We start from the raw sequence: 24,345 nt of genomic DNA on the forward strand, positions 1-24,345 counted from the left end.
GTAATTAACACAGTAGGCAGCCACCTGATCCAACACCATACATTACTGAGACTCACTCACTTAGTAGCATTACAGGGCCATAAAGAGATGGGGAAATGGCTGCTTAACACTAGAATGGCCAAGGGGATCATTTTGACCCATTATGATTATACAATTTAAATAGCGCTGACATTTTTAAAGTTATGCCCCACTCTGTCCTGGACTATTCCTAAATATGTCTGTATTTCACACATGTATGTTGTTAGAATTTCAAATGTGTTAAAAGCACTTAAGAGGACAAAAGGCTACTTTTTCAAATCCTCCTACAGAGAGTCACATGCAGGTAAGAAGTTTTGATTTCTATATCGTATCAGAAAGAGCAGATTCTGAGCTTTCCAAAAAACTTACCATTGCCAAATAGCAACAATTTCTTTCTGCAAAATAATATTTTACAAGAATAACCACTTTTCCATGCACTCCACATGTGACCACATGGCAACAGAGAGCCTACAGTAACATAAATTAGCCAAACAAAAATACTATTGTGTCTTCGAAATCATGTTTTTCTTTGTATTCTAATGTTACTCAAGACCTCCATAAATGAAACCAAATATTTTTCAGATAGCCTAATAAATACATTGCATGTATGCTGTTAGAATGTTGAGTCAAAATGGCTCCTCATTGGCCTGAAGGGGGGTCCAAAGAGGCCAGGTTTTTCTAGTGTTTAAGAACCAGCAATACAGCAGCAACAGCAGAAGTAGGCAAGTTGTTCTGAGGGCTATATACCAGAATTGGTGCCAATTTCATTCAGGAAGTGAATTTACAATTACCCCAAACCCTTATTGCAAATATATGGGACTGGAGTCTAAGGTTTCTTGTCTCAGGTTTCTTGTTGTTATTCCCTGCCTCTCACAATGGGAAGGGAAATTCCCAGGGTCTTTGGGGTGTCTGTGTGTGTGTGTACTAGGGCCTTTTGTGGAAATTGACAGAAAATACTGGAATGTGCCAAGGAATCGCATACATTCCTATATGATGGCTGTCTGACCAGTCTTTCCGGAATGACACTGCTGGCACCCTAAGTCCCCAGCGTGGCTGATGTAACCTAAAGAGTGGTTATTGTGGGTGTTGGCCTTTGTCACTGTACCTGCAGTGCCACGTGAGACTGTGCTACCTTCCTACAGCTCACCTACAGGGTTACATAACTCTCCCCCCCCCCGCGCTGTCGGACTACAAAAAAACTCTGCCCTCTGTCTGGGATTGCCGTCTAAATGCTAGGTCAGGATGCCACGGAGAGACAGACAACTGCTAACCTTATCCACCATTGTCGAGTGCGCTAGCGTCGCAAAAGAAAAATGTACACATACATGTTATTCGATCCTGTCACCCGCACAAGCGTCTGTGTAGTCAAGCGCTAAAATAGAACTTGGATCTATTTGAGATGCGCCACAATTCCCCTCCTTATTGGATACTAACTAACTTTCCCTTTTTACCTGTGGATTAAATCGGAGTAGAGAAACACACAACTTTGTATGACTACGGATCAAAACTCTACAAAGAACCAGCTAAAAAACAAAAGGGAATCATATGCATGTCAGGTAAAATAACCGAGTGTTAATCTCCCAGAACAAACTAGCCAGCTAAATGTTACTTGTCTGTTTGGACCTGCCCACAAATTAATATAGTTGGTTATGACGGAGGAAAACGAGTGGCCGGTGTATTCAGCAAGTAAGTGTTGGCTTGGCCTTGGATATAAGAAAGTCTGTAGAATGGTGATAAAGAGGGAGGAAAAGAATCAAGATCAGCTACGCAAAAGATGGCTTTCTATTTAACGGTACGATTTACTGGAAATTCACTAAGTTCATAAATACAAAAAAAACTCACCTTCCGGATTCCTTGCAAGCAGTCGAGAATAGTCAGGTTGTATGTGCAGTTTCCAAATGAGGCGTCTCTGAAAATCAAAGAAATTAAGGAGTGAGAGATTAATTGAAAAATCAGTTAAGTGTCACAATTACCACATTGGAGAGATTGGAAAGACAATATGCTGAAGCCCAAACATGGGAACTACACGGAACAAAAATATAAACGCAACATGTAAAGTGTAGGTCCCATTTTCATGAGCTAAAAGAGCCCAGAAATGTTCAAATTTTTCTCAAATTTAATTCATATCCATGTTAGTGAGCATTTGTCCTTTGCCAAGATAATCCATCCAATTGACAGGTGTGGCATATCAAGAAGCTGATTAAGCAGATCATTACACAGGTGCACCTTGTGCCGAGGACATTAAAAGGCCACAAATGTACAGTTTTGGTCACACAGCACAATGCAACAGACGTCTCAAGTTAAGGGAGCGTGCAATTGGCATGCTGGCTGCAGGAAAGTCCAACAGAGCTGTTACCAGAAAATGTAATGTTCATTTCTCTACCATAGCTGCCTCCAACATTATTTTTTAGAATTTGGCAGTACATACAACTGGCCTTACATCTGCAGACCACTTGTAATCATGCCAGCCCAGGACCTCAACATTTGGCTTCTTCACATGCAGGACTGTCTGAGGGAGGCTGGCTCCCAAGTGGGTGGGCCTATGCCCTCCCAGGCCCACCCATGGCTGTGCCCATTCACAGTCATGCGATATCGATAGATTAGGGCCTAATTTATTTATTTAAATTGACTGACTTCCTTCTATGAACTGTAACTCCGTAAAATCTTTGAAATTGTTGCATTTATACATTTGTTCAGTATGTGATTTCGGTGTTTTGCAGGTACTATTTAATTAAGCTGCCATTTGAGGACTTGAGGCGTCTTTCTCAAACTAGACACGAATGTACTGGTCCTCTTGCTCAGTTGTGCCCCGGGGCCTCCCACTCTTTCTATTCTTGTTAGAGCCAGTATGACGGGAGTAGTACACAGCGTTGTACGAGATCTTCAGTTTCTTGGCAATCTCTCGCATGGAATATAGCCTCCATTTCTCAGAAGAATAGACTGATGAGGTTCAGTAGAAAGTTACTTGTTTCTGGCCATTTTGAGCCTGTAATCAAACCCACAAACGCTGATGCTCCAGATACTCAACTAGTCTAAAGAAGGCTTCATCTTTTGTGGGACATGGGCATCAAGAGGAATGCTCCAATTCAGTAAGTCCTTGAGCCAGGACAAGTGATGTCACCATCCACTTCTCAGGTGAGACAGACAGTGACCTTGGACAAAATTGGGATACTAGATAGGCCAACGACAAAGGAGAACAAAAGAAATATTACGTTTGGAAAGAACACTTGAAACAGGGCAATAGGGAGATCAAAGTGTATATATATTCATGGCAGAAAACTGAAAACGTAAGACGTTCATCACGTCCTTAAGGAGATGTTATGTGCAGAGAAATTGGCCCTGAGAGAGGAGACCAGCGAATGTGGGAAGACATATCTTGCTAGATACAGCTTTTCACAAAATCAAAGCACTTGCATTTCAGCCTCAGCTCATTTGGTATTCTCCAATGCTGACAAGAAAAAAAAGTATTAATCTATAAACACAGCTTCCCTGTTTCACAAACACACAATTTGGCACGCACAAAATCTCAAATTGCACATTATGCACGCAATGTACTTAATTCCTCATTTCATAGGCATATTGTAGCTGGCAGAAGAATCTGGGTCAAATTCAGCTGTTTGTTCTCGTTCCTCTCTCTAGGTCGGAGTGTTGCTGCAGGCTGGGAGCGCTCTGTTACTGACAGGAGCATCAAAGGGAATGGCAGAAGTTCAACCAAGAGCCTTCAAGAGGCCACCTACACAAAGTGGTGTGTCAGAGACACGAGGAGTTCAGTTACCGTGACACCACTCACAACACAAAACAAGGTGTTTCAGACACAAAAGGCTGAAACTGTGTACGTGTGTGTGATTATATGCCGTAATGCAGGGGTCTCCAACAGGTAGATGGAGAGCTACCAGTTTCTCGCAGCCCTCCTATGAGTAGCTCACCAAATCATTCTGAAAGTACATGCATTTTTCATGGTTTCCATTGCAAACTGTCAATAATTCTCACAAGTATTAGACACCTCAAGATCCTGGCTACTACCCAATCAAAGCCACATTGACATTATCCTGGTTAGCCCCTACTGGCTTAAAAACCTAAACATAATATCTGCCAGCAATATTGCTCCCGTCTGTCTGTTTGGTGCACACATTTGTCTATCACTGTGTGTAGCCAATTTGTGATGCTAATGATAAGCCTTGTTGGTTGAAAAACATTCCCTAAAACACTTAATTGAGGAGGTTAACTGCAAAGTAGGCTTACCTGACAGAAGTACAGTTTCAGTCAAAAGTTTGGACACCTACTCATTCGAGGGAGAATGCCAAGAGTTTGCAAAGCTTTCATCGAGGCAAAGGGGTGGATACTTTAAAGAACCTAAAATATATTTTTATTTATTTAACATTTTTTTGGTTACACCATATGTATTATTAATAGTTTTGATGTCTTCACTATTATTCTACAATGTAGAAAATAGTAAAAATAAAAAAATGGTTTGACTGGTACTATATATATCATGATTATTGGTATCAATTGGGTGGCGATTTGTTTGCATAACATGTTTGTTCTGTCATAACATGTGCTGCAGCAGTAGGCCTAACAGCAGAACATTGCTAGACTGACACATTCCACTCTCGCTAGATAGGCAATAAAAGGGGATTAACAATTTAAAACAGACCTAAAAAACATTAATTTGTTGTTCTCTATGAAGAATTGAAATCTTGAGTAAAAAAACAAATTTGTTTAAAAAGGGAGAAAAAAATCCCAGAACAGAGGAAAGCTAACTGGGGAAAAAATAAATCAGCAATTGTGTTACAGCATTATTTTTTAAATGGATTACATTTAGATTGTGTCACTGTCCTACACACATTAGACCATAATGTTAAAGTAGAATTTGTTTTAGACATTTCTACAAAAAAAAACAAAAAAATGAAAGCTGAAATGTCTTTAGTCAATAAGTATTCAACCCCTTTATTACTGCAAGCCTAAATAGGTTCAGGAGTAATACATTTGATTAACAAGTCACATAATAAGTTGCATGGACTCTGTGTGCAATAATAGTAAACATCATCTTCGAATGAATACCTCATCTCTGTACCCTACACAATTGTAAGGTCCCGCAGTCGAGAAGTGAATTTCAAACAGATTCAACCAATGCTTCGCAAAGAGCACTTATTGGTAGATATGTAAAGGTAAAAATAAAAATGCATACATTCAATATCCCTTTGAACATGGTGAAGTAATTACACTTTGGATGGTGTATCACACACTACTAACATACAGGCGTCCTTCCTAACTCAGTTGCCGGAGAGGAAGGAAACCACTCAGGAATTTCACCATGAGGCCAATGGTGACTTAAAAACAGTTACAGAGTTTAATGGATGTGTTAGGAGAAAACTGAGGATGGATCAACAACATTGTTGTTACTCCACAATACTAACCTGATTGACAGAGTGAAAAGGAAGCCTGTACAGAACACAAATATTCCAAAACATGCATCCTGTTTGCAACAAGGCACTAAAGTAAGACTGTAATAAATGTGGCAAAGAAATGTTGTTTTGGGCAAATCCAACACATCATTGAGTACCACTCTTCAAACTGTATTTTCAAGCATGGTGGCGGATGCATCATGTTATGGATATGCTTGTCATCGGCAAGGACTAGGGAGATTCAGGTTAGAAAAAGAAACGGAATGGAGCTAAGCACAGACAAAAACCTAGGAGGAAAACCTGGTTCAGTCTGCTTTCCAACCAATACTGGAAGACAAATTCACCTTTGAGCAGGACAATAACGGTAAACACAAGGCCAAATACAACACTGGAGTTGCTTAACAAGACAGTGAATGTTCCTGAGTGGCCCGAGTAACAGTTGACTTAAATCTACTTGAAAATCTATGACAAAACTTGAAAATGCCTGTCAAGCAATGATCAACAACCAACCTGAGAGTGTAAAGAACAAACCTTTTTTTATTTTATTTATTTAAAAATGGGCAAATTTTGTACAATCCAGGTGTGCAAAGCTCTTAGAGACATACCCAGAAAGACACAGCCGTGATCGCTGCCAAAGTGGTGTGAATACTTATGTTAATTAGATATATTTTAACTTTGTCATTATGGGGTATTGGTGAGACATTTAAATATTTCATCCATTTTGAATTCAGGCTGAAACAACAAAATGTGGAAAAAGTCAAGGGGTATGAATACTTCCTGAAGGCACTGAATACCGACAGAAAACATCTGTTGTACACCAAGGACACGGGGGAAATTTGCAGGGCAGAAGAGAAGCGTGTGCTTATTTGAAAGTTTAAAAAAATGAAGTAGCTCTCATGCTAGAAAAGGTTGGAGACCCCTGCCATAATGTGTGTGCCTACAAACCGTAATGCAGGGTTCTCCCAACAGGTTGATTGCAAGCTACCAGTAGCTCGCAGCCCACCTACGAGTAACTCGCCAAACAATTCCGAAAGTACACTACATTTTTCTTGTGTTCCATCGCAAACCGTCAAACAAATATCACAGCTATCAAGCTACCGTGTAAATCAACACAATATTGGCTTTATCCCTCCCCTGATTAGGTTTGGCTTTTTAAGCCAATAGTGGCTAACACAATATCGGCAAATTCATTTCCAGCAACATTGACCCCGTCTGTCTACACACGGTGCGTGCATTTGTCTATCACTCAGTGTGAAGTCAGTTGATATGGTAACTGTCGTGGGTTGACAGAAATACTTTCCCTAAAACCTTTCAAATTAAATGTTAACTGCAACGTAGGCTTACCTAGCAGAAGTATATCATGAGTAAGTATATCATTTATATCCATTATTTGCAAACTCTGCCATGAAATGAGCAGCAGCAGTACAGAACCATCGCTAGACAGGCACATTGCTCACTCGCTAGATTCGCAATGGGTTAAGAAAAAATGAGCGATTACACAAAAAAACATTTGTTCGTTTTGTTTTTTACAGAGAGCCCAGTGAAAAAAAGATTGTGATTTAACAATTGACATGGCCTCAGAACATACAATTTCATTGTTCCTTTACGAACAATTGTAATTGAGAAACAAAACAAAAAAACTCTAAAACCAGGAAATATACAACTGAGAAAAGAATTTAAAAAAAAATAAAAAATACCCCTTAGAGTGGTTTATTAACCATTATTTTACCAGGTTTATTTGACAGAAAAGTGTATAAGAGAAAGTAGTGCACTAAGAACCCAAGGAAGAGTTGCAGGGGAGAAGAGAAGAACGTGCCTATTTAAAAAGCTAGAAAAATACATTTGTAGCTTGCGACTTGTTTAATTTCTTTTTAAAGTAGCTCATGCTAGAAAATGTTGGAGACCCCTGACGTAATGTGTGTCTATGTACTACTGTGGGTGTGTGTAGGTCTGTCCATTTCCCTCTCATAACATTGTAACAACCCCATCCAAAAACCAAACTCCAGTCCGCACAGTTAAAATAAAGTCAGCTACAAACTACGGGAAGAGAGGATCGGGGAAGCATCTGTGTCCCACTGTTCTCTAAACACACACACACACGACCCTCTGGAGGGAGCCACTGGGGAGAGGTGGGACGAATAAGGTCAAAGGCCCAGTTAGAAATAGAATTTCTAAAAGTAGCCCAGCGATATCCATCAAATCAAGTTCAAAGGAAACTAAATTGTGCTGGCAACGCAGAGTGGTGGGAGGAGGATTGGTCCAGCCTTCATTACACAAGTATGTAAAAATAGGGCTCTAGCGTAGTTGAGAATGCTCCCACAGCTTAAAGTGCGGGACAAGAGAGCATTAATGATCGAATGAGAACACAGTCTCCCCTCTTCGCCAATCTCTACTCGTTCATTCTCCACCCAACACAACAAGTTACATAAGTGCCATCCCTTTAGCTAGGGGCCATTAGAGCTGGTCAAGTAAACTGACAAAGCTGCATTCTTCTCCATTCACACAGCCCCGTGTCCCCGGCAAGAAGGCCATCTTTGTGGGCCACACAAGGACCCAATTAAACCAGAGAGCGCCAAGAGGCGTCGCCACAGAGAGGAGACAACAGGGCTAACTGCAAACACTGCAGCGCCTATGATTCTTCTATGACCAGGAAGACTCCAAAGTCGTACACATTGTATTCAGATCTGTATTTTCTTTTGGTGGATAGACACAATGCTTCATGGTAAGTTAGTGAGTAAATAAAGAAAGGAGTGGAAGAGTAGTCGGAGAACATAGGAATGTAGTGACGATAGGCCTAAATTGTAACCAAGCACAGACAAGAGAGAGAAGTCAGCAAGGACAACTGGGTTCAGTGAGATATCCTAATCTCTCACCTGTTTACTACCAACATAGGGAGAGTCCATAGGACTACATGATATTATCCAGCTTCAACTCACCAAACACACTGGCAGGTTAAGACAAGCCCTAAGGGTGGATATCTGTCACCATCATAACTCGGGTCAACAATGCCAAAAATCGACCGTAGAGCCTGGCTGCTGACCCATGTACAAGACAGGTACAGAACGCAATCACAGGTCAATGTAGGGGCAGAGAACAGATACAACAGCTCTTGTTGACATGCCTTCACTTTACTTACCCACCCTCTGTCCTGTTCCCACACATCACATCTATATATCCCCAACACCATCACTAATTCCTCACCTCCATGTGAAATTGAGTTGGAATGCAGATGGGACTGATCATGAGGGTGTGACTCCCTCCACAGTTCAATAGGAAGGAGCTGATGAGGTAAGGCTTTTCGCTATCGAGCACGTACACACCGGACTATAGCCTTGTTCCTGTTTTCTGTGGCCTGTTCAATGCATAGACGATCTAACAATGGACAATTCCATCAACAAACCGTGACAACATCTACACCACGCGACTGACCCCAAATGACCAGCTAGGATTACAGAAGCCCCACCTGACCCAGTGTGGGGCGGCAGGTAGCCTAGTGGTTAGTGTTGGACTAGTAACCGAAAGGTTGCAAGATCGAATCCCTGAGCTGACAAGGTAAAAATCCGCCTTTCTGCCCCTGAACAAGGCAGTTAACCCACTGTACCTAGGCCTTTGAAAATAAGAATTTGTTCTTAACTGACTTGCCTAGTTAAAGAAAGGTAAATAAAATAATACATAATACCAAATGAAAGCAGCTCTAATCTATCTTGACGACTCACACTAAATTCTTCCACTGCTCTGCGGGTTCGCTACACACTTCAACTTACTTTAATTAAGGCTGTCTGACTAAGGTGAAGAGGGGCATTTTACAAAACAGTCATCAGCGATTGGATTGACTAACAAATCAAAGTATAAAAGCCAATGATGAATTTTCAAAACCGCTGCGTGTTCAAAACCACGTGTGTTCTGGGCCAACCAGACGGCCCTAATGCGTTCGTATTCAGTGAAGGGTCGGGGACGTACTCTGATCCAGACTTATTACGAAGAAGAAGCTAATGTCCATGGGCGTGGTGTAGCGTTTGGCCTGAGCAAGGAGTCTGGGTAGGCAGGCAAAATCTAATCCAGCTATCCATTCTAAACCGTACACTCCCTCCAGATGCTTGTTTGTTTGTGTTATATGACAAGTGAAAGCAACCAGGCTAACAAAGATTAAACCATTTTACACATCTAACAATGGCGAGTGATGGGAAAAGATTGGTGCTTGCCTACGGAGCTGTGAGGGGAACGGCACCTCAGTACCTCCAGGCTCTGATCAGGCCCTACACCCAAACAAGGGCACTGCGTTCATCCACCTCTGGCCTGCTCGCCTCCCTACCACTAAGTACAGTTCCCGCTCAGCCCAGTCAAAACTGTTCGCTGCTCTGGCCCCCCAATGGTGGAACAAACTCCCTCACGACGCCAGGACAGCGGAGTCAATCACCACCTTCCGGAGACACCTGAAACCCCACCTCTTTCAGGAATACCTAGGATTGGATGAAGTAATCCCTCTCACCACCCCCCCCCCCTTAATTATTGACAACAGGCATAGATGTCTTATGCCACGAGAAAGCAGATTAACTCCATGTTATGCTGGGGAGAGAGAGGATGTGTGTGTTCATGGAGTGGATGGAATATGCAGAGTAAAACAAATACAAGTTCTGTTTTGGAGTAAGGCAGGTATAATAACTGACTAAAAACAATTAGAGGCTAAACTTGTAGAATCTAGATTTTTTTTTTTTGTCAATGCCACAAGCCTGGGACTACCAAAAGACCTTACTATGAAGTATTATTACAATCCGAGAACACACCGATTCGTCTGCTTTTTCAGGTCTAATAACTGGTTCTGATAAGACACGAGACACGCCGAAAGTTATTTTAGCCTCACATGTCATGCGTCATACATATACACACAGGCCCAATCTATTGTAAGACATACACCCTGTTAATAAGAGGATTAAGGGAAAATGACGACAAGGATGACAGAAAGGGAGGCGTCACGGGGGACTAATTGTGCTGTGACCCATGTCTGTGCTGTCGGGTTGCATGACAGAGTTATTAGAGTATCAGATGTCCTAGGGACAGACAGGGCGTCATCGTTTCAGGTGACACAAACAAAAAACGGGAACTGGGGAAGCCTCTGGTGTCGGCCTCCTCTGGGAGGTGGAAACCAGACAGGGCAGGGAAACAAACCAATGAACCAGTCCTATGCACTAGGCAGAGCAAGCACAGCACGAAAAGGTACGCGAGCTGCTTAAAGCCCCGCTATATGGACTGCAGAGACACAATGTAAAACAAAAACACCTCTGTAAGCGCAACCATGATACAAAGGTAAGGGAATTAGCCAAGATAAGCTTCCAAGGCAAATATCCAATGATGGTTTCTGTGGTAAGAAACCATGCTGCTGTGTGATAGTCTGGACCTGGCTGGTCTTACCTGAAGGGAAGATATGAAGAATTGGAGCCTGAGATCAGAGCCCTGTAGGCCTCCTCTGGAGTCTTCTTCAGGTAGATGACCTGAGAGAGGGAGAGAGACGAGGAAGCAGTTCATAAACCATGACTGAATTTACTAAAATCGTTCCATGATTTTGGTAATCCTCCAGCTTCCCGATTGATTCAGGTTTTGAAAAGATTGGTTCTCAGAGCACTAATATAGCATGATCGGGAGACAAGGACACAGAATGTGTCACAGATGAGATTCCACAGGCAACAGCGTAGAGGCCAGTAGGCCATGTTTCAGCACCACAGGCTCTCCAAATGGAGAACATAAAAAGCACACGCTAGTTAAGTCATCCATTCATGAACGTGTTGCTCTCCCAACCGTGTCAGCAAAGCAGGTAGCACATCTGAACCAACGCTAAAAACGAAACACTGCGGAACTCAACACCTCAGCGTCCCACATCCATACAAGGAGTAGCAACGACAGAGTGGAGCAGGACGTCTGCCATTTCACTTCCACTGAATAAGTTAATTTATCAGCTAGAGTACAAGGTGTGTTCATAACATTTGGATGTAGAGGACCAGATTTAGCTAGTTATTACATGTAAAAATAAATATATTTTTTTAAAGGCTTGCAACAAAAAAATAACTTTGAACAACGTAAATAAAGACAATGTGAACAACCAGTGAAAACTGCCCCGGGACCGGTTGGTCGTAACTCTACGTCCGACGTAAAATGTGTTCTACGGGCAGACATAAAAATGATACCTGTTGCACCACCTGGGCGTTAGCCAATCTACGTGCTACGCCTGGGCGTACATTCTATGTCTAGTAGAGAGAAGGCATAGGGCGTTCAACTGCGACATTCTTTCATGACACACACAGAAATGAGCTATCTATATTTTCAAAAGGACTATGAGTATGAGTTTCATATTCATATATCACAACCTCTGTGAGCTTTTCGAGTTGCCTATACGCGAGTCAATAGCAAAAGTAACACACTTGATTAATACACTACATTACAGCACGCTAAATGCGTCTGATCAGAAATCAGCAACTAATTGATCCAATAACCAAATATACAGACGGAGATTCAGTGAAACAGATTCACGTCGATTGATTATCAGACAAGGGATTTTACTCGGAATATAGCCCAGGCTACAACATGAGTGAGGAGCAAAACGATCTACCTGTTATACTAGGCTAGCGTAGGCTACATTACATGCTAGCAAAATGTTCTGACAACTGATAGACGAGCAAACTAGATTATCATCATGAACATTTTCCCAGCCTAATTGGAACCAAATACTCAAAACGAAGATTGTGAAAAATCAATCAATGTCAGATTTCTGTTATCAAGAGGAGTCCCCCACAGTTGTCTCAAAGCAGCGCAATAACGCTGTCCCAATCATAACGGTGCTGAAATTACAGTTGACAACACACGGCTGTTGCTTTAAATCATCTAAAACGGTTGGATGACTTTGGGAGTTTCCGTAAGCAACAACACGATAAATGCCTTCAATGGCAGTCTACTTATTTCCGTAATTCAGTGATAGTAATTACTGACTGATCCATACAGTTGTGGTTAAGAAAAGTAATGCATAGTGGTGGGCTTTGCGAAGCGATGGGACTTGCCTCGCAAAGTTTAGAACTGCCACGGGGATGGTAACAGCCTAGTAATGGCCGCTGCCTAGCAACCATCAATATGAAGCATTAAATCTCATGAAGGCGCATTGCTTAAGCCGGACTTAGCTACGACTAGTCTTATTTTTGTTTGGTGCAACAGGTGTCAATTCTGATCCCAAAGTCGGAAGTAGCTACGCAAACCGACCTAGCGTTTAAGACCAACTTTCTTACACCCAACTGCTGTAACAGGACCCTGGCTTGAACAATTAGCAAATCTGGCCTAGAGTGCCAATATTCAAAGGTTGACTGGATGATTTGTCTCGACTAGGGGCCATGCATGGGAGAGTGGGCTTGTGAATGCAGCTTTTGTGTCAGTGGGTCTGGTGACACGGAGGCCAAACAGTGCATGAAGCCGGCGTCTTCTCAGCAAGTAGAACAGAGCTTTGTCATTCCTGCTCCCGCTTCATGAAATATTCACCAGTCAGACAATTGGATCCATCACACACGCACCAGATTTAACTATTCCGCTGGTGTGGGAGTGTGTTGTCCCACGTGATCCATCCTACAGAATGTGGGCCAGCTGTTTGTCCCACATATAACCCTCTCAGGTTGAAAGCGGGTCATTTGTATTAAAGAGCAGCAACACACTTCTGTAATGAGAGCAGGGCCAGGAGGGCTCCTCAGAGCCCACACAATCACGTGACTGGATCAATGGAGACCCACTTGGAAAGAAAACACAGGGAGTAGCAGACCTCCCTGCCGTGTTCCCAGTACATTCTCTCCTTATTAAAGTGATGTAGCTACAGAGGTTATAACAACGCAGACAAACATCCCATCCCATCTAAATTGGTTCAATCGCAGTTCATCAGGCACGATATTGATTTCTGAATGCTATGTCCTCAGTGTGCATTTGAGAGCTAATGACTCATGCAGCTGGGAGACACTATATGGCCTGGTTTTGAAAGAGAACGTGATATTTCAGTGTCAATGAATGAAACGTTCATCTTGGGCATCGGTCAAGGTTCAGGCAAAATTTAGCTCAGCACTTCGTTTTGTGCATCTACCCTGGAGAGATGGTCTAGGAAGGAATAAGTGATAGCAGCTTAAAATGAGGGTCACCGAGTGACAGATTAGACACACCATCAGTGCAATACTCTTCCAACAACGTTACCAGTCTCCTATTGGCCAATACAGGAAATGTATTCCGCTGCCGCTCTGCACACACAAAGCTTGTTAGCTATCTCTGGTCCAACGTTAAGCCAACGCTCTGAAGGATGCGAGTCACTGATTGGTGCTCTATAAGCACTGATTGATTAATGTTGAGCTATATATAAAAACAGGTTTAAAAAGGAACGATATAAAATGTTACTTTATGGTTTGAACTGGTTCAGAACTTTTCGATTGTTGGAAATGTGGAATGGAAGGGAAACAAATGTATTGTTCCATTCAGAACGAAACTACTGAAAAATACAGAGTAAAACAGCTTATATAGTTTGACTTCTGAAGGTACAACATTTAAACTAAGCTCATGAGGCATTTATAAGTTATATTCGTCAAGAATCAATGGGTACATATCATTAATTCATAAATCCCTTAAATAGCTATATCCACTTTAAAAAGGAGTCTACCCAAAATCCAGAAACTCCCAAGTGATTTCATACATCTAAACAAGTTCAGTGGAGTTTAATTCTTGAAGTTGCAGGTGTTCTTATTGTGTTATTACCATTGCACCATATAATGTAAACATAAAGGCCTAGGTGTGCTCTACAGGTTAGCATACAGTGCACTCTGAAAGTAGTTAGGCCCCTTGACTTTTTCCACATTTTGTTACGCTACAGCCTTATTCTAAAATGGATTCAATAAAAAAAGTTCCTCAGCAATCTACACAGAACACCCCATAATGACAAAAACAGGTGAAAAATTCTGCACATCTCTTTTTTTAAACTTGTTTTTTTACAGAAGTATTCAGACCCTCTGCTATGAGACTTGAAATTGAGCTCAGGTGCATCCTGTTACCATTGATCATCCTTGAGATGTTTCTACAACTTGATTGGAGTCCACTTGTGGTAAATTCAATTGATTGGACATCATTAGGAAAAGCACACACCTGTCTATATAAGGTCCCACAGTTGACAGTACATGTCAGAGCAAAAACTAAGCAATGAGGTCAAAAGGTATTGTCCGTAGAGCTCTAAGACAGGATTGTGTTGAGGCACAGATCTGGGGAAGGGTATCAATTTTTTTGCATTGAAGAACACACTGGACTCCATCAAATGGAATAAGTTTGGAACTACCAAGATTCTTCTTAGAGCTGGGCGCCCAGCCAAACTGAGCACTCAGGGGAGAAGGGCCTTGGTCAGGGAGGTGACCAAGAACCTGATGGTCACACTGACAGAGCTCTAGAGTGCCAGACGGAAGCCAGTCCTCAGTAAAAAGGTACATGAGAGCCCACTTGGAGTTTGGCAAATCCACCTAAAGGACTCAGAAACAAGATTCTCTGGTTTGATGAAACCAAGATTAAACTCTTTTGGCCTGAATGCCATGCGACACATCTGGAGGAAACCTGGCACCATCCCTACGGTGAAGCATGGTGGTAGCAGCATCATGCTGTGGGGATGTTTTTCAGCGGCATGGACTAGTCAGGATTGAGGGAAATATGAACGAAGCAAAGTACAAAGAAATCCTTGATGAAAACCTGCTCCAGAGCACTCAGGACCTCAGACTGTGGTAAAGGTTCACCTTCCAACAGGACAATGACCGAAAGCAAAAAAGCAAAAAACGCAGGAGTGGCTTCAGGACAAGTTTCTGAAGTTTCTTGAGTGGCCCAGCCAGGGGCCAGACTTGAACCCGATCTAACATCTCTGGAGAGACCAGAAAATAGCTGTGCAGCGATGCTCCCTATCCAACCGGACAGAGCTTGAGAGGATCTGCAGAGAAGAAATGGGAGAAACTCCCCAAATACAGGTGTGCCAAGCTTGTAGCCTCATACCCAAGACTCGAGGCTGTCATAGTTCTGCGTAAAGGGTTTGAATACTTCCGTAAATAAAAAAACATATACATTTGCCCCAAAAAAATCTAAATACCTGTTTTTGCCTTGTCATTATTGGGTATTGTGTGTAGATTGATAAGCATATATCATATATGTCTAACGTTAAAGAAAAGAAAAAGTGGAAAAAGTCAGGGGGTCTGATTACTTTCCGAATGAACTATATACCCTATTCATTTATGAGAGGGGGGGGGGGGGGGGGGGGTTGAGACAACAGGCTATTTAATGTTTTGGGCTAATATGAAAACAGAAACCAACTAACGGTCCCGCTCAGATGTTCGTGATAAACAATCATTCAATAAAGTAAAGTTAAGCTACTTACCTCACTAGATACGAAAAAGGAAAAAAATAATCAAGGACACCAGGGTTTATGGGCATCAAAATCCCTGTGATTGCAAAAGCAAACTAACTTCTTATCATTACGTTCCTCAATTTCTGTAAGAATTTTCGTAACTTATTCAAATTCTCTGCAGCACAAACATTCCTCATTCGAGGTATTGGAGCATAATTCCCAAAACTGCACCACCAGTCTGTTGATCCTGGGCATGAGTTGGGTCAGTGGTGCAGCTTCTGCTGCGGCAGCGACGGCCAACTGAAGCTCAATTTGCCTCAATTCTTCATCCAAATACTCAGGCTCAAATAAATACGGTTCGACGACACCGTCGGTGACTTTCCAGAGTTCTTCACAACTTGCGAGTATTTTGTCGTCAGACAGATTTCTAGGTTGTTGTTTACCTTGTATAAACTAATGTGTAACGCGGTCTACACTTCTCAGAAAAAAAAACATCTGGGAATAAGGTCATAATGTGAAGTTGCTACATAGCAGGGATTCCCCCAAGAGCACACATGCACAGCTGTTATCCATCTCAGCTACTGTGGCAGTCGCCAACATAAAACAATTATATAAATTAGGGAAATTGTTTCAGGTGTTTAAGTACACATTTCCTTACTCAAAACCACTAATACTTTTGACAAAAATAGCTAATTTGACATACGCTTTCAATACAGAATTTCTGAATCATCAATTCACTGGCAACGGAGCACAGCGAGGCCTGCATCCAGCAACGTCACGAGTCACGTGAACCTTTTTTGCACTGGTTTCAGTACAGCACTGGAGAAAGGGGGAGGGGGGACAAACTCCACTTAACTAGTTTCAATGTACAGAATCACTTGGGAGTTTGTGGATTTTGGGTAAACTTATCCTTTAAGGTGAGTGGATCAACTCCTATTTGTTGTTAGAAAGTGCAGTACATCAAATTCTTCCGCGCATGGATAAATATTGAAGAGCATCTGACCATGTGTCAATATGGCTAGTGTCTAGACATGCTGAGAGGACAAAGCTAGCATGGAACCTTAAGTACAGCTGTGCATAGGACAGTATGTTATACAGGGTTCACTTCAGGGGTGTTTGTTGTTTGGGGAGGACCAGGGGGTATTACGGCATGCAACCATCCTCATGCCACTGTTATCCAGGATAGGAACCCAAATCCAGATTATAATCCAGCATGCCCCCTGCTGCAACGCTGCTTATTAATATCTCCTCCCAGAGCTATGTGGCCTGCCTTGCCTGCTAGCAAGACAAAGAGTGCTACAGACAAAAGGCCCTATTCAATCGAACCCAGGCCAGCAATACAATATTACTTGGGGATTTAGATAGGCTAGCTAGTTAAGAAACTGTAAACATGGTTGAGATACACAACTGTGGTTTATCAACCATGCGTTTATACATTAAGGGCCAAAACCAGAATGAAGCCCGATATAGCATATGCTTACCTTAGAGGAGGGTCAAGTCCAGGTTTATTAAAGCTTCTAGATGCTGGGCATCACAATGGAAATATTCAGAGAAGGACCTTAAGTTATATACAAAAGGTTGTCATGACCGATGCTGACCCCACCGTCTGTTCCCTTGGGGTAAAGACTGGGCACAGTCCACTAAGTGAAACACTACTGACCCACATTGCCGGAGATAATCATCATGTCATCTGTCATAAGCCATGTCATCATCACAGAAGCACTACATAAATCCCCTCGTTTACTGCCACGTGACAGAGCAGCCAGCTGGCAGGGGATGCCGTCACACATTACAGTTTAGGCTGGTATCTGATTGGAAGCGAAAGGACAGCCTTCAACCATGGATGGCTGGCAGCATGGGGCCAAATGAATAGGACCTAGTGCAACAGGAGCTGCTGGGCATTCAAAAGGGCTGGAAGATAGAGCCATTGTGGCAGGACATTGAGGACAATAGGGCTGACTATATATAAAATCAGCAGCTCCCATCCGTTTCTATTCTGACTCCAAGGGAGTCAGAGAGATCTGGCTGGCATGGCTAAAACTGCAGGGGTTGTCACCTTGAAGGACGTCAGCACTGGCTGAAAGAAGCACTCAAAAGGCCTTGATTGACAACAATACCGGTGAAACCAAATAAAAACAATACGCTAGGGAAAATGTGCATCGGACCATCTGGGTATATTGATACTAAAGCAAAATGAGTTGAGCTGCATTATTTAAGGAGGTGCAGCATGACATAATGCCCCAAAATACACTATTCCCCTTGCATAACTTCCTTTCCCTGCAGTGAGCGAGAGAGAGAGGACACTCACAGCATAGGCACCGATTAAAACAGCAGCGTTGGCCCTTTTCCGCTGGTCAAAGCTGGTGTAGTGTACGATTCGCTTTCTGGTCAGTGTGAAGGACTGCAGACAAAAGGAGAGAACACACGTAAGGGGGAAAAAACAACAATTAAAACATCACATTAAAGGTATTTAGATTAGAACAATTGATCAAGATATCCACAAACACTGGATGAGTCAAACTCAACCAAACCATGTCTAAACGATGGTTAGGTGACCATCGGTTGTACAGTACTATGCATGATCATGTATTTATATGTGGCATAAACATACGCTAGGCCTATATAAAAGTTAGTGGCAGAAAATAGAAATCAACAACGATGAACTCGTCAGCTTCCTATTTTCTACTCAAGAGAAAGATGCAAGAACATGGCAGTTTGAGCTAATTAATAGACCTGAGAGCACATCTAGTTCTGGCTTGTATATGATATTACTCAAATGAAAGTTTTTTTCTGCCATTGAAATCCTTAGGCGGGCCGCCTAACTGTTTTCGGGACGCCCAGGACAAGCTATGAAAAAATATATATATATAACTTTTAAATTATTTTCACGATGGAAAAAGGCATTCAGTGTAAAATTAAAATGACTAAAAAAAGTTAATTATAATATAATCTGAGAACTAACAATCACTAGCTAGACAGTCAGGGAGAATTTAAAAAAAAATCAAAAACCAATTAATTTTGCAGTATTGATTTTGTTATGTTTCAGCAAAAGAACAGCATTAGCCATGGCAAAATGCATAGAATTGCAGGATATTTGCTTTAAAACTGCACAAATCTCTCAGCGCCATGGAGAAATTTGTAGAATTGCAGGAAATTGGCTTAAAAATTCACTAAATCCTCTACACCGCCAAGATGGGGGCTGAAAAGATGGGCAGACACGCCCATTGCCGCGCCCACCACCTAAGCACGTTTTAGATTCAGAAAAACCCTGATATGTTCAGATGCAGACAGGATGTCGTCACCGCTGGCAGGACAGCTGGGCTGCAGGTGTGTGTGACAGCGTGTGCCGTGTTTTTGTTCAGAATCACTGCCAGAGGGGGCCAAAGCACTTGGAAGCAGCAAAGGCAAGCTAGAAGATCGACACAAATCCAGTCGCTGCTACAAAGGCCTAATCAGAAATGTGAGGAGCAGCAAGCTCAAGTCTCTATACTAATTGAAGTGTGGTATGGAAATTAAACTGTACAGGCTTGTAAGGATGACCTCAGTCTTTTCCTCCGAGGGGAAAACATAGGCAGCAACTTCCATTGCGGACGGGTGTGGGAGGAATATTTTACCATAGCAAAAGACATTGGGCCTGGTCATGAATCAATACCATCATCTAGGCCCGAGGGAAGTGACCTACTTGTTGCATTTATGGCACCAATAGGTTAGTGTTTATAGAGAAATTAAATTGCTTTATCTGCCTGTGCCATTAAACCCCTACAACTCATCCAGAACGCCGCAGCCCGTCTGGTGTTCAACCTTCCCAAGTTCTCTCACGTCACCCCGCTCCTCCGCTCTCTCCACTGGCTTCCAGTTGAAGCTCGCATCCGCTACAAGACCATGGTGCTTGCCTACGGAGCTGTGAGGGGAACGGCACCTCAGTACCTCCAGGCTCTGATCAGGCCCTACACCCAAACAAGGGCACTGCGTTCATCCACCTCTGGCCTGCTCGCCTCCCTACCACTGAGGAAGTACAGTTCCCGCGCAGCCCAGTCAAAACTGTTCGCTGCTCTGGCCCCCCAATGGTGGAACAAACTCCCTCACGACGCCAGGACAGCGGAGTCAATCACCACCTTCCGGAGACACCTGAAACCCCACCTCTTTCAGGAATACCTAGGATAGGATAAAGTAATCCTTCTCACCCCCTTAAAAGATTTAGATGCACTATTGTAAAGTGGCTGTTCCACTGGATGTCTTAAGGTGAACGCAGCAATTTGTAAGTCGCTCTGGATAAGAGCGTCTGCTAAATGACTTAAATGTAAAAATGTAAATGTTATCTTAGAGAAATGTAACCACGAAAACATAGCTTATATTGGATTCTGGGGAAAACAGACTTAATCTGCTGTAATGTTTTCACTTTATATGCAAAATACTTCAGACTATCTAACAAGGTTTGCCAGATGATGTAGGTCTAGACCTAAAATAGTAGGCCTAAACCTCCACGATATTGAAGCAATACACATGGATGGATTTGATTTATGGTTTTGTGATGTTTCTGAAATTATCTTAGAAATGGATTGAATCTGCTCGACTTCACAGTGAACAACAGTGAACAACAGACGTTTACACTTCCTTGATCCTCTCTGGGTAAAGATCAGGGCAAAAAAAAAAGTTGAAATGCATCACTAAACAGGTTAAGTTAAACGAAACCGAGGCCAGGCCAGACACATGCATGAGTGGTGAGAGGATGTGGAAACAGGGTAGATGAGTGGGGGCAAAAACACAAATCAAATGGACTCAAGTCCAACAGGTGTGGGATGGTCAAAGCGTAATTGTCAAAGGGACAACCTGACTCATTTCACAGACATTTCAGCCTCCAAACTGTTTCATTTCAGCATTTCTCAATCAGGGTTGTCCACTTTTCCTTGTATTTTTCTCTCCAGACGATACTCAGCTTGTCATGCAGCAGATTCAAACCAGTGAGGTTCAAAGGAATGCCGTCCCTAAGGCAACAAGCTGTTCATAACACAAACACCGGAGGGCGAAGCGCAGGGGCATGGAGAGAAATGGGGCAGTGGTAAAAACATCATGCTTGCTTGAGACTTTACCTTCAACATTGACCAACATCTACATATGACAGACCTACAGATTGTCTGCATCGTCGGAAAATTGACAGGACAAAAAGACAGACGCAGAACCTCTATTAATGACACCATCTGAGAGTTACATTCACAAGGTGGTAGAAGGACATGAGTTAGACAAGTGGTTCTCAACTGGCTTTGCCTCGGGACCCAAATTGTTCCAAGTTGTTTCAGTCGTAACGCAATATTCGTGTGGCGAAAAATAATCACCAAAATACAATCTGAAAACGATTTTTAATGCTATATTGATAGTAAATGTAGCAATTATATGTCAACGGAACAACATTCCCACCTCTTTCAATAATTAAATGATGCTAATATTCTTGATGAAGAATGTTAATAAACTCTGGTTTGAGACCACAAAATCAACGAAAATATTGAAAATACTGTGAAAGGATGAATTTTAAAAAGTCTTGAGGTAACATTATTTAAACATTTTAATTCATAATTTCTACACAACTTCTACCTGGTTTATGTAATTTAAGGTCAGACTGGAGTATTTAAAATATATATATATATATATATTTTTTTTTTTTACTCAGTCACCCTGCACCCATCCAGTTGAGAATAACCGAGTTACACAAAAGCGATGGGACCTCCCCTTGACTAGGGTCTTGTTAAGGTTTTGGCCTGGTGGGCCTTTTAAAAGGGCAATTGAAAGCTAAAATTGAGTAGACCTAGATAGAACTTCACATCACCTAGACCCCATTTAGATTTGAAGATAATATAGATGGCTGAACAAGCAACATATCTGGAGAATTTATGTACCCTGAATGTCAACAAGAAGTCATAAATACTCAGGTTAGCCTAACAAACTAGCTTCATGTAAAATCATGGCATAAAAGTGAGTTACAAATCATAAACCGCAACAATGTAATGACTCTTGGATAAAAGCCAGGCCCTGATTGAACTCGAATTCTAATGCACATCAACAAATAATAACAAAGGTAGATCTATAAACAAAATGCCTCTCCTGTTACCAAAAGTGGTAATAACACTCCCGATTTCACTTGCACCAAACATGACAAACAGTATCATCAAATCATTATTTTGGGAGGCTCCAGAATAGACAAGAATATAGCTGTAGCTTATACTACAAATTGGACTAGATTGTGGTGTTGTGTCAGCCTAATAAAACTGCTGAGCAACGGGGAGCAATGAAGGCCAGCTTATCCTGGCATCTCCAATGACTCTCTCTGCCCGAGGGAAAGTGACAACGCAGTTTTGGGACAGGTGTAGGGTGGCTAAAAACAGAACACCAATAACTTCACCAAAGCCCTAATTTACACGGTCTGAGGACTTTTGTTTTGTCCATTCATTCCATTCTTACCCTTCAAGTTTCACAATGCGAGGAACTGTCAAACAGAAAAATGTTTGGTAGGGCCTATGAATTTATTATTGCCTTGCAAGTAACTACACTCTAGGCGAGGAAAAAATGTGTGGGTTTTGTAATTATCTAATAACTAACCCCATAAAACCACACTACTCTATGAGTTGCCATGTTCTCAAATGTCACAAACCTTGCAGTTGTTGTCAATTAGGGTGTGGGAGGTAGAATTACACAAGTGGTTTTGTTGTCACAGATGCATACTGTACATTCTTACTGAGGGAGGTAAGGCTTGAGATAGAGGCACATGACTTACCTTCAGCTTTTTGTTGAGTTTACAACAATATCTATACAGCATGGCTAGGTGGAGGGGTCCAAAATCTGCATAGAAGCTGAAATATAATTAACATTTAAAAATGTCAGACTACTTATTTAAATGATTGATATTCTAAATAGAAATGTCTAATACAGAGATGACTAAGCTATCCTATTCAGTAATTAACCCCATCTGCTATATGTATTATCAATTAAATATGTGTGTATTGTAACCACAGCGGGGAGGGTTAAGCTTGTGTAAACCATTGGTCAACCCCAAGCAGAGTGGAACACAATGGTTTTATTAATCTGCGTTGGAAAACGTATAATGAAAAGCTGTTACATAATTGCAATGAAAGCTCCCTCAACAGCCTTAGCGACTTGTTGCCGCTGTCCAATAAAGTGTAGCTAATCAAATGCACTGAAGTGAACGGAAGTGAGAATAGATTCTGGGAGGGAGAACACACACAAAAAACACAACAAAAAAAAACTTACTTTTCATAGATAAATTCGTCATCCGTGCAGAAGTAGTGTGTGTTTGCAGTGCTTTTTGGTTTGCTTCTTAGGGTAGCAAAATATAATCGATCTGGAAAAAAAACATGGATACATTTAACAACAAACATTGCGGGACGATAAAAACCGCCATCCACTTTACAAAAGGAAGAATGCGTTTATGGCAACATTGTTTTCCTCATGCGACTGTCTCTCTCGCTTCCCGCAAGCGGTCATTAATAAGTAGCGTGACTTGCCGTACAAAGCTTGCTACGTTCAAGCAAATGTCTGTCAGTTTTAAACTCAAAATGGCAGATTAATTCGCTAGTTTAATTTACTTTGAAAATAGTTAAATATGAGTAATCAAGTTAGCAGTTCTCGAACGCATGTGTCAATCACAGACAGAGAGGAGCCTGACCAGTACATTGGCTCGCTCGCGCTAACTAGTTAGTAGCCAGGTTGGCGAAATACTAACGTTATTGAGTTGGCTAACTTGATAACTGTTAGTTAACGTTAGCAAGTTCACACAACTACCTCATTTCCACTTACCTTTTATAAATTCAGAAGCTCCTATCAATTCTATGTCGTCTGCCATTTTAAACAAAGTTGAAAGAATAGCAGAATGTTTAAGACTGTCGAGAGGCATCGACACAGACAAGTTGCAAAAACCAACTAAACTGGGAAAAAGTTAGTCTGATACGTTATCTAGCTATCTATGTATTTTTTAAAGTACAGTAATGAAGTTAGCTGGATAGACAGAAGCTATCCTAGTTGCTAGCCACGCACTACTCTACTCTGTCTAGCCTGAAATAATAAATTACACGTCATTTGGACATTCCGATTCGAAATCCATGCCCAAGGATAAAGTGAAGCCCTGCAGCAAAAAAATATTTGCATGCCTCTTGGTTTCATTCCGCGCTGCGTTAACAACTGAGGAAAATATCAATGCATTACACACAACAGACGTCCTCTTCACTTCTTTCCCACACCGCACAAATCTTTTCCCTGCCATGATTGCGGATAGGGCGTCACATGGTATCCATCCAATCACCACACAAAGGCACGTTGCTAGGTCACATCTACCTCAACCAATCAGCGATCAAAATCACTTGTGCCGATACTCAACAATAGAGTTAAGGGCACAGTAAAGAGTATAATAAAAACTCTATAACAGTATGTGTAAGCATCACTGTGTAAACAGGCCTATTTGAGTAAGACACTTTGTATGCCTGTTCAGCACGGCCCAGTGAATTATTGACAAAGTTATATCTGATAGGAAATGCAAAATAA

At 41.9% G+C, this 24,345-nt stretch overlaps 1 protein-coding gene across 6 annotated transcripts in view; it reads right to left on the bottom strand.

Annotated features, from left to right (window-relative positions):
• Positions 1–24,107, bottom strand: part of LOC115108143 (dual specificity protein phosphatase CDC14AB-like) — a 51,220-nt gene extending 27,113 nt beyond the window's left edge. For 4 of the 6 annotated variants that reach the window (XM_029632162.2, XM_029632166.2, XM_029632161.2 and 1 more), the window contains exons 1-6: positions 23,605–24,078; positions 23,059–23,149; positions 22,565–22,640; positions 18,107–18,199; positions 10,833–10,912; positions 1,861–1,927 (exon numbers count right to left, since the gene is read on the bottom strand). In XM_029632162.2, coding sequence (XP_029488022.1) covers positions 1,861–1,927; positions 10,833–10,912; positions 18,107–18,199; positions 22,565–22,640; positions 23,059–23,149; positions 23,605–23,701 — 504 coding nt within the window. In that variant the 5' untranslated portion in view covers positions 23,702–24,078. Of the gene's footprint in view, positions 1–1,860; positions 1,928–10,832; positions 10,913–18,106; positions 18,200–22,564; positions 22,641–23,058; positions 23,150–23,604 lie in introns of all 6 variants that reach the window. The other 2 variants (XM_029632164.2, XM_029632165.2) reach the window with 2 other exon arrangements.
• Between the last annotated feature and the right edge of the window lie 238 nt (positions 24,108–24,345).

The sequence above is a fragment of the Oncorhynchus nerka genome, linkage group LG24, assembly GCF_034236695.1.
Source record: "Oncorhynchus nerka isolate Pitt River linkage group LG24, Oner_Uvic_2.0, whole genome shotgun sequence".
Classification (NCBI taxonomy): Eukaryota; Metazoa; Chordata; class Actinopteri; order Salmoniformes; family Salmonidae; genus Oncorhynchus; species Oncorhynchus nerka.